General features: G+C 34.0%; 2 protein-coding genes across 2 annotated transcripts; one reads left to right on the top strand and one right to left on the bottom strand.

Annotated features, from left to right (window-relative positions):
• Window positions 1–489: 489 nt before the first annotated feature.
• On the bottom strand, window positions 490–4,127 carry LOC147807621 (uncharacterized). The gene is made up of 2 exons (XM_087166723.1): window positions 4,064–4,127; window positions 490–3,104 (listed from the first exon to the last, which is right to left on the bottom strand). Exons 1-2 carry the CDS (start codon window positions 4,125–4,127, stop codon window positions 490–492), a joined length of 2,679 nt encoding a protein of 892 aa, XP_087022849.1.
• A 2,607-nt stretch (window positions 4,128–6,734) lies between these two features.
• LOC110282418 (uncharacterized) lies at window positions 6,735–10,282 on the top strand. Its single transcript, XM_087166722.1, has 3 exons — window positions 6,735–7,167; window positions 7,916–8,028; window positions 9,464–10,282. The coding sequence occupies exons 1-3, from the start codon at window positions 6,834–6,836 to the stop codon at window positions 10,280–10,282; spliced, it is 1,266 nt and encodes a 421-aa protein (XP_087022848.1). The 5' UTR covers window positions 6,735–6,833.
• The last annotated feature ends 542 nt before the right edge of the window (window positions 10,283–10,824 follow it).

The following is a 10,824-nucleotide window of genomic DNA, read 5'->3' as shown; positions in this document are numbered from 1 at the left end:
TTCAGCGGTATGTGACGAGATTTTTAAAAACCAATCTTTTCATAGCAAGGTGAGTACATTTTTTAATGAACTTTTGTTTATGAGGTGTTCAATATGTTTACGTCTTAACCTAAATATTTATTTTAGACAGATCACATTAAAACAGTAACTGTGGAGTAACAGTTACATTAAAGGAACATATAGTTGTAGAATTAGATAGAGCAGTGGCCTGTTTTTCGGATGTCGCTTGCACTAAAAGGTCGTCGGAACGGAGTTTTCTCACAGAGGCTACTTCTCCCAGAACGGAATTGAATTTGAATTGAATGTAAGATTTAATGGCACAAGGTCCAGAGAGGACATGCTGCGCCAGACACACGGTTTTAAAAACATATTAAAAGGTAGAATAGAGTACAATTACACAATAAGTATAGTAAAAATGATGAGAATTCTAAAACAGTAAAAATGCAAGTATTTTTATATGTGGATAAAACTTGATAAATGATAAATCTCTTATATACTGTTTAAAATACCAATAGTGCGAAGAAAAGCAAAGATGTTAGGATGATGGTTTTCATCTAACAAGTCTTTTATGCATAAAATGGAGCTACCAAAAAAGGTGAGGCGAAGCTGGTTAAAACATGGACAAAGTATTAAAATGTGATGAATAGTGAGTAAAACGTTGCAATCGTTGCATTTGGGAGGCGGTTCTCCAAATAGCAAATGAAGGTGAGTAAGTCGAGTATGTCCTACTCGCAAGCGGGTGAGTTTGACATCTGTCCTGCGCATGTGCAGTGCAGGCCAAGGCTCCAAAGTAGGTTTAACAGAATGTAATTTGTTTTCGCCTTGCAGGTCCCAGTGTTGCTGCCATAAACACTGAAAAAGTTTGCGAATGTGGTTTTTTAAATCAGAAAATGGGACAGATAATGTTATTGGAGAAGAGGCAAATCGTGCAGCAGAATCAGCTTTGTCATTTCCTTTGATACCCACATGACTGGGAATCCAGCAAAATAAAATTTTAAAACCCTTCTTGTATAGAGAAGTCAATATATGTTGAATAAAAATTAAAATTGGATGAGCTTCGTTTCTCACATGTTCTAACTGTCTTACAACACTCAAACTATCCGAGTATATACAAAATTTTCTAGCCGAATGCGAAGAAATGAGTCTTAAACCTAAAAGGATCGCAAATGCTTCCGCTGTAAAAACAGAGCAAATTGCAGGAATGTCGTAGCTGTAAGTAATATCAGCCACAACAATCCCACAACCAACATGTCCAGGGAACTTAGATCCATCTGTAAAAACTGCTATGTATTGTATATACTGATGACGATGGAAAGTGAACAGCTGTTGAAAAATGCTAGGTGAGACATTAGATTTACTGTATGACACAAATGAACAATCAAGATAATATGATGAAATAGTCCATGGTGGGATGAGAAAATAAATTACAGATTGCGATGGTATATCACAAAAATCAAATGTCTGAATGAGTGATCGCATGCGAGAGTTAAAAGGTGGTATATATGAGGGTCGTGCATCATATAATCGTTGTAAACTTAGTGGAATAATCTCACGTCGAAGAGGGTTCGATGAAGATGACAGGACGCGAAAGTAAAATGTTAAAGAGAGCTGCATGCGTCTAAAATTGAGAGAAGGTTGATGACACACAGCATACAAACTCTCAACAGGAGAAGTGCGAAATGCTCCACTACATATGCGTAACGCCGTATGATGCACCGTATCTAGACGTTTTAAGTTAGATGCAGAAGCCGTTCCGTAAACTGTGCATGCATAGTCAATGCGCGACAGTATAAGTGCTTGGTAAATTCGCAATAGCGCGGTACGGTCAGCACCCCAAAACGTGTTAGAAAGCACCCGTAACATATTTAGGGATCTCTCGCATCTTTTCCGTAATTGTTTTATGTGAGGCAGAAAAGTAAGCTTATGATCGAAAATGACTCCAAGAAATTTTGTTTCCATAACGACTGGTATAGCAATGTTATGGATATGAATTACAGGATCATTGAGAAGCCGACGTTGCCGACAAAAATGTACACATGAGCTTTTGGAAGGTGAAAGGGTATGGCCATTCTCATCACACCATTTTACTATTTTATTGACAGCAAGTTGTAACTGACGTTCGATTACTCTCATGTCAGATCCTGAGCATGAGACATTGAGGTCGTCAACATAAAGTGAGCCAAAAACTGCAGGGGGTAGAATGTTTAAAATGGAGGAAACATGAACTATAAAAAGTGTAACACTCAGAACACAACCTTGTGGAACACCTTCAGATTGGATGTAGAGATCAGAAAGTGTACTACCCAGTTTAACATGAAAATATCTCTGACTCAAAAAGTTTTTGATAAACATAGGTAGGTGACCACGGAGGCCCATATTAAACAATGCCTTTAGAATGCCGTATCTCCATGTCCGATCGTACGCCTTCTCAATATCAAAGAAGATAGAGATAAAATGGTTACGTCGGACAAGAGCATTCCGGATACGTGTTTCTAATGCAACAATGTTATCAATGGTCGACCTGCCCTTTCGAAAACCACTTTGAAAGTCGAGGATGAGTTTTTTCTTCTCCAAAAAGTAAACCAAGCGAGAATTGACCATACGCTCAAATACCTTGCTGAAGCAGCTAGTCAGAGCTATTGGGCGGTAGTTTATTGGTTCCGTTGGATCCTTACCTGGCTCTAAAATTGGTATCACTAGAGCCAGCCGCCAACTTGATGGGTATATCTGTTCCGTCCATAATCTGTTAAAAAGTAACAGGATATTCTGCAGAGATGCAGAAGTCAAATGGCGAAGCATGTGATATGATACACCATCAAGGCCGGGGCTCGTATTGGGTGCTTTTGACAGCGCTCGCTGCAATTCATGAAATATGAAGTTACAATTATATTGAAATTGCCGTCGAGTCGTAAACTGCAGCGTCTGGGCTTCAACTCTATGCTTGTGAGCTTGAAAAGCTGAGCTGTAACTGTCAATGCTAGATACGGCAGCGAATGTTTCACCCAAGATGTTACTCACATCTACAGGGTCAGAGTGCGTGATACCGTTTATTATTATTCTCCCAGTACGGAGAGAAGAGCCTTGTGTATTAAGAATGGTGAAACCTTAGAAAATGATGTGTTTGGTAGGATAGGATTTGTCAATGTTATAATGAAATAATGAGCGTATACGTGCGGTGTAAGAGTTGTTCCGCTGTTTTTGCAGTGTGTGCGGAACTCAACACCTTTCCATCTTCAGCCATAAAAATTTTCATCAACTTCACTATCAGCGGCACCATTTACCACGAAGTCCAACTTAGGGGATGCAAATAACAGTTAGGTACTGAGACCAATCTGTTACTTGAACATCGATGCTGACTAATAGCTATACATCCACGAGTCATCCCTGAAGCAGCCTCCACCCTTAACGAGGTGCTCAGTAAGTGACCCCGGACTTGACCCTAGTCAACAGATGACTCTCTTGACTAGCCGGTTGATGCATACAGGTCAATACGCACCTCCCGTTTACCTGAAGCACGGGCCAAAGCAGTGTATTGGGGTACCAGGATGCCCCTCAACTACCAGGATCCCCTTTTCCAGGGACACGGGTCTCCACGCACGGCAGTCTCTTCCCATCTATGTCCAACACAACAGAGTGGTAATCAAACACAGATGACAAGCCCTCACCAGTAAATTTGGCAACCACTAGGGGGAAGAGAAAGTAGGAGTAAAGGGAGAGGAAAACGAAGGGAGAACAGATCATTAGAGTAGCCCAGGGCGTGACTCCCTGTGTTTACCTAAAGAAGGTAAACCCCCTGAGGGGGAATGATTGATGGAGTAGGCAGAGTTATTCTATTCAATTATAATAATCTTATTTAGTGAAATGTAAAAAAAGCACCATTAAGGAAATAAATATATAATATTAATAAAAATATTATTAAGATAGATATAAAAATTCTCGAAACTTTTAGAGTTGTTTAAAAAAATTTCTTACCAGGTACAAGAGTTGGGACTGGTATCCCATTACATTAACTGTGCAGAAATCAGGCAATTTATTCGTCGCTTGATGGCAATGCCTTTTGTACCCGTGGGCCAGGTGGATGAGGCATTTCTGATATCAGTTGGAGAAGTAACCTGGACAGCTCCCATTACACATTTGCTTACCTATTACACTGATACTTGGTTAGAAGAGGCTTTGTGCACTGCGTAAGTTTTAACTTTATAGTACTATGGTATAGTAAAAGAATTTCATCCTAAAACTGAGGGTTTTAATTTTATAAATTATGTGCATATAAGTATAAATGGTATTGAAGAAAATTATGTTAAAAGCATAATGTTACTGAGCAGAATTTATAAGAATATTATATTATGTTCTAATAAATTATGCATGGTATTTAAGATTTTAGAAATTTACTACTAATTCTTTAGATAAGACACATAGAATTTTATTAAGTTCTAAAAAAAATGAAGTTTCGAAATTACGACAATATACTGGCAGATTTACACTTTTGACGAAGTTAAATTTAGATTTTTCCCTTCCTGTCAGTAACACAAATTCTAGTTTCTATAATTTCTTATATATTGATGGTAGAGTAATTATGGATACGAAGTTTATTGCAAGGTACATATGTTGTGTTAAAGTTGAAAATATTTGTTAACTAAACTAAGTTAATTTTCATTTAAAAATAGAAATTTTCAAAACATGTCTGTAAAAATATATTGTTTTATATTTGAGGAAACTTATGAAAAGTATTTTATATAAAATGATGAATGAAATATAAATAGTTTCAGTTGCCTATACTGTAGTGTAATTTAATGTACTTTACATCACATGTTTGTAACTTTAAATTAAAGTATGCAAATTTTGATTGAGACTCATTGCAATAAAAATCTTTTCTATAAAGGCATTTCAGTGTTGTTTATCTCTCTTTATCAAATTAATCTGTCAAAGGGAAGGAGAAATTAAGCGGATTAAAGGCATATTAAGCGTGTTTCTTAAGACTGCGTTTTAAAGCGCGTCAAACTTAAAATTAAGGAACATGATGGATATGTCCAGAATTTGAGAAATAATCAATTGCTGCAAATTGTTGGGAATTTACTAATTTTAGTTGAGTAACTATGTTTTAAAACTTAACAACACAAAGTTAGGAATACAATAATTTTAAAAATGACATTGTTGCCAAGTCACAATGTGTTTATTTATCAATATCAGTGCACTTTAAGAAATATCAGTTTTAATAGAAGTGTGTAGGAAAAAAAAAAAACATTAACAGAGATTTAAATTTATGGAAATGGTAAATGGGATTTTTTACTATGCATGTTACTTTAAGTTTTTGATATAAAGCAAATATTTATCATAATAATTAGGATATGGTTTGATTGAAAATATTTTCTTAAAATGGCTTGTTCTAAATTTTTACATTTTTCAAAATACATATTTTTTTTCTAGGATTTTAGGAACCATTTTTTCACAGAGGACAATATTCGCACAAACAACAACGTAGAAGGATGGCATTCAAAGCTTCGAAAAAGTGGAATGTCACTTAAAGCAAATATTTACATACTTGTACATAAAAGTAAAGAAATTGAGAAAGAAAATATTGCAGAAAAGAGAATGTTGTTATGCAACTCAGAGAATCCTCCACAGCAGAAAGCTCTATATAAGAAAGTCAACGAAAGATTATCTGCCTTAAAACAAAGATTAATGAACCAAAGCATATCATTAAGAGCTTACATGGATGCTACTACATATATTGTAAAGAAAAAATAAAAAATTGCTAACCATATAATTATTATTTTTTATTAAAAAAAAAAAGAGATTTTGTTAATAAAGAACTAAAGATTGACAATAATAAATAACAATCTCTGAAGGTTCATTTTTAAAATTAAATCAATGAAATTATAATGCTTTATTTAGAAAATAATAATTCATACATTAATTTAAAAATTGAAAGCATAATAAAATATACTAGCTTGCGAAAAATTTCTAAATCCCGAAAATAAAAATAATTCTTCCACTTTCCAAAGAAGAGATAATAAAAATCTTCCTTTTGATATAATCATATGAGAGGGGATCTCACAATTTCAGAAAAATCTCTAAATGAGGCAGAATCCTCAAGTTAGGTAGCTCAAGGTAGTGACTGAAGTCAGGAGGTCATAGACCTTAATTGAGGCAGTATCTGATTCCAAAGAGAGGTAGAATCCCCATTTCCCCCTTATTTCCGCCCGAGGATTTGAAGGAACTTTGTTTAGGCGGTGGACTTGTAAAGTTGTTGCCTGAAAGTATCCCAAAAGACTCAATCGGGATATTTATACTGATAGGTTTTTTACAGGAATTAAATGTGCTGACTATTTATTGAGAAACGGTGTGTGCCAGACAGGTACAATTATGAATAACAAACTTGGAACAGCAGGGGGGGAAATTAATCGTGATAGAGATATTCGACGAGGAGATTAGAATGAAAGAGTGAGAAATGAATGTTTTGTACATGCTGGAAATTTAAACACATTATTTTAGATCAATGATTTTATTTGTGCATATTATGATAATAATTAACGGACTAACATTATAAGATTTAATTTAGTTTTATTCAGAATTCAGTACGCTCAAAGTAAAGGCCTGTTTACACGATTCAAGAATATCCATTCAAGACCGTTCGATATCTTGAGTTGATATTTCTGCTTCAAGAACTCGTATGAATCGTTGACACGATAAAAGATCTGCAATCTCGCTGATTGGCCAGAGGTATAAACCTGCGCATGCGTGACTGTTTATTTTTCGTTTCGTTGACAGTGACAGCACAGAGATTGCTTTGTTGACTCTCGAGTTTTTGGCCAAAGCGAAGCTTTTGAACCATGGATGTTGATGATGTAATTGTTTTGGCTTCGTCAATTTTAACTTTATCGGCGGTTTCTCTTTTGAAACAAAAAAACAAAAAGAGATCAACATGGATAAAAGATTGGAAAACTCCCGAAAGGAGGAAAACCTGTGGGGCATACTATGCCTTGATGAAGGAATTGGAAATATCTGATCCCGTAGCCCTTAAAAATTTTGTCCGAATGGACAAACAAACTTTCGAGTTTCTTTTGGATAAGGTTTCCCACATAATCAGTAAGAAAAACACGGTAATGAGGGAATGTTTCCCAGCAGCAGAAAAACTGGCTGTCACGCTTCGATATTTGGCGTCAGGTTAGTAAACAATTTCTGTAGTTATAGTAAGTTGTCATATTAGTATAATAAAATATTATAATTGATTCAAGACAGATTATTTAAAGCTTTTTTTTTTCAATGCATTATTGTAACCCAACGATATAAATGTTTATGTCTTGTTTAAAGTTAAACAGAAAAATTTTAAGTCATAAATAAATAATCATTTTTTGTTCTTGTTTTTTTAAGATAAAAAACTATTAACAGAGGTAGAGTAGCAAACCTGGAATTCCATCACAGATGAAATTGTAGAAGGGGAGTAATGTAACATAGCTTCCATTACAGAAATTAAATCCTAAATTAATAATAGGTATATAAGATATGTCGGCTCTTATTTTGAGGCACCTCTTGATAGACTGGAATAACATTTTGAAAGACACAATCAAAGAGTTTTTCTCTCAAGCTCTTTCTGTCCTTTTCGTTTTTAATTATAAAATTCAGGGAATCAACTTTTTTTCAGTTGCCAAAAATAAATTAAATAACACTTTTATCATAAACACTGCTAGTAGAGAATATTTATTTTAAGCTTAGTAGTAAAAATACCAAAGATTTAGCCTCTTAAGTTTTTATGACTATTGAAAAGAAAACGAAAAACTTTGTTTAGAAACCTAGAATGGCCTCTAAACAAAATTTTTCGTATATTACGTAAGCATTTTTTTTGGAAATTTTAAATTATAGAATTTTAGGCTTGAAGTAGGATTATTTTTTAAAATTTTATGTACTTTTTCAGGAGATTCATATGGCTCAATGGAGTACCTGTTTCGAATTGATAAGGCAACTATCTCCAAATTCATTCCAGAAACGTGCACTGCCATTTATTCTGTGTTAAAAGACTATATTCAAGTAAGTGCAATTAAATTAAATTCTTTTATAAATATAGTAGCCTATCATGTTTAAAAATTTTGATTTTAGCGGAAAATTTTCAAATCATTAGTTGAAGTTTGACAATATTCGCCCTATGAGAAACAGAAACTATATTCTAAATGGAATCTTATAATTTAAATTTTAGGTTTCAGCTTTTTGAGTATAGTTGTTAAGAAACCCTTAACTTTAAAGAATAAAAAAATAATTTATGCCTAAAAATTTTGCATACATAAGTAGATGGCTCTGAATACGTACAGTGAAAAAATTAACAGCTGAATTACATTAGGAAATGAGATAAATAATAATAAATATCAAGCCAGGAATGCCAAATTCGTTAATTTTTATGAATTGGTCACTTCGCATTCTTAAAAGTTATCAACGAAAATGATTAATTTAACAATAATCAGAGGCTAATGCAGGTTGATTTTGCTACTGTTTAACAGTACCTTCACAAAAATGGTGATGTAAAATCAGCACCTTCACAAAAATCTTGTGACTACATCAATAAAAGTTTTAAGATAATTTCGTTTCACGAAAATAAAATGTCGATATAATAAGTATCAGAGCTGGTATTGCGCAGGGGTAGCCCGTCCGTGGACCAGGTTCGAATCCCAGTGATGGCTCGGTAGTCGACATCTGCTCCCGGCTTGCACCAACCACAGTGCTGACAAAACAAAACCCCAGTGGTAGGCGGATCGCTGGTTAACGTTGGGCTAACCGTGGGAGGTTTTCCTCTCATGTAACACAAAAGAGGGGTTAGTTTCATTAAGAAAGTCCTCCTCCATGGCAATGTTTGTCCCAATACTAGACTCATGAGTTCCTTTGTCTTCTAAGTGAGGTTCGAAATTACAAGGACACAGTGTTGAACAATAAGAGCCATAAATCCACTAAATGGATCGACTGTTCAATAGCGGTAAATATAAATAGGTATCAACATTTAAATCCTGGATTAACCCCTGATAATGTTTTGGAATGAAGAATTTACGTCCTCTCAAGAAGGGACGTAAATTCTTTATTCTATCCTTTTTCTTGCCAAATAGGGTTATATTTGGCATTAAATTGTTGATTTGTATTTATTTTTCACAGCTTTTCTATTGTAGTTCTATTGATAATATAATAAGAGTAAACATTTTTGAGGTAACATTGTTAGAACACCCAATAAAAGAGGTGCCAATACTTAAGCTCAAAAGCTCTCCTTTGTAAGTTTCGTTGCTTATCCAATTGCACTGCAATATACATATAACTAACATTTAAAAGTGCACATATAAATTCACCAAAAGTGCATGTTTTGATTTAAAAACCAAAAATGTACGAAGAAGAAGAGTTGTCGTTCTTGAATAAATTTGTAACAAAACTTATGTAATTTTGATGCATAACATAATTGATTTTAATGTAAGATTTATTTCATATTTAGGTTCCAACAACAGAAGAGGAGTGGCAAGACATTGCCAAAAAATTTGAGGAAAGGTGGAACTTTCCTAACTGCATCGGAGCTCTAGATGGCAAACATGTGATAGTGCGCCACAAAAGAAAATATGGATCGCAATGCTTTCATTACAAACTTGCGAACAGTATTGTGCTTTTTGCCCTTGTTGATGCAGATTGTAATTTCATTTACATTGATGTGGGCACTAATGGCAGGGTGGCAGACAGCACCATTTTTTCCATTTCTGAGCTTCGTGGTGCACTTGAAAATAATGCCCTAGGTATTCCGCCTCCCTCAAAATTACCTATGAGCAACGAAATTTTGCCCTACGTAAATGTGGCTGATGAAGCTTTCCCTCTGAAAAATTATATAATGAAACCTTACCCAAGAAGGGAGCTTAGCCAGTTGAAAAAAGCCTTCAACTACAGATTAAGTCGGGCAAGGCGTTGCGTTGAAAACGCCTTTGGTATTATGGCAGCAAGGTTTCAGATCTTGCAAAGGGCAAATCCTTTAGATATCTCAAAGGTCGAAGAAATTGTCATGGCTTGCTGCGCTTTGCACAATTTTTTGAGAAAAACGTCCTCAGCAAATATGTATTCTCCACCAGATTTTTTCTGTAGAGAAAATGTTGACAGTGGAGAAGTACATAATGCTGAATGGGCAGAGCATAACTATGCTGGTATAAAAGATATTGTACAACAAGGTACATCATTGTCTTCAATGAAAGCGCGAAATGTTAGAGACCAACTTTGTTCATATTTCAATAGTATTGGCAAAATTCCATGGCAAGACAAATTCATTCATTAAATTCCCTTCCTTTCTCTAAATTTGCATTTTATAAGTATAAAAAATAATAATGACGTTAATAATTTAATTCGCCTTAAAGTATATGTACATTCTAAATTTTAACCTCAAATTTAAATTTTTTTCTCGTACTTCTTAAAGTTCAACAGTCCTTTAATAACAGCATAGTTATGCTCAAAAATTATATTTTTATTGTTATTTTTTTCAGCCTTATTTTATTTTTATTGTTATTTTTTTACTATACTAAATATTTATATGGTATATCATTTTTAACTATGTAATTATATTTTTTATGGTACATAAATAAAATTAGTTCTCTATCGATGATTCTCAGTACAAAATTTAATAAATTAGTAATTTTAAAATAAATCCTAGCTACAAAACATTAAAATAATTTTATGCAATCATAACTATTATTGAAATTTAATTTAATGAAGTAAAATGCATACAAGTTGAATTTAAAATTGTTAAAAAATTAATAATGCTAGAATTAAATTTTTAACTTTATTATTCAGTTGTATGAATTAAAAAACATATCGTCCCTT

This window comes from Parasteatoda tepidariorum, chromosome 6 (assembly GCF_982258835.1).
Source record: "Parasteatoda tepidariorum strain Cologne lab strain chromosome 6, Ptep-v5.0, whole genome shotgun sequence".
In the NCBI taxonomy this organism is placed as follows: Eukaryota; Metazoa; Arthropoda; class Arachnida; order Araneae; family Theridiidae; genus Parasteatoda; species Parasteatoda tepidariorum.
The sequence above is the reverse complement of the archived record's forward strand: the minus strand, read 5'-3'. Positions and strand labels throughout refer to the sequence as shown.

Bases quoted from the DNA above. Each gene is read 5' to 3' on its own strand.
- LOC147807621 (XM_087166723.1), bottom strand. From the start codon at position 4,127: ATGGGAGCTGTCCAGGTTACTTCTCCAACTGATATCAGAAATGCCTCA. The intron at 3,105-4,063 runs GTACAAAAGGCA...TCATTTTCTAAG, and splicing joins CTCATCCACCTGGCCCACGG to GTTTCACCATTCTTAATACA.
- LOC110282418 (XM_087166722.1), top strand. From the start codon at position 6,834: ATGGATGTTGATGATGTAATTGTTTTGGCTTCGTCAATTTTAACTTTA. The intron at 7,168-7,915 runs GTTAGTAAACAA...GTACTTTTTCAG, and splicing joins GCTTCGATATTTGGCGTCAG to GAGATTCATATGGCTCAATG. The intron at 8,029-9,463 runs GTAAGTGCAATT...TTTCATATTTAG, and splicing joins TGTTAAAAGACTATATTCAA to GTTCCAACAACAGAAGAGGA.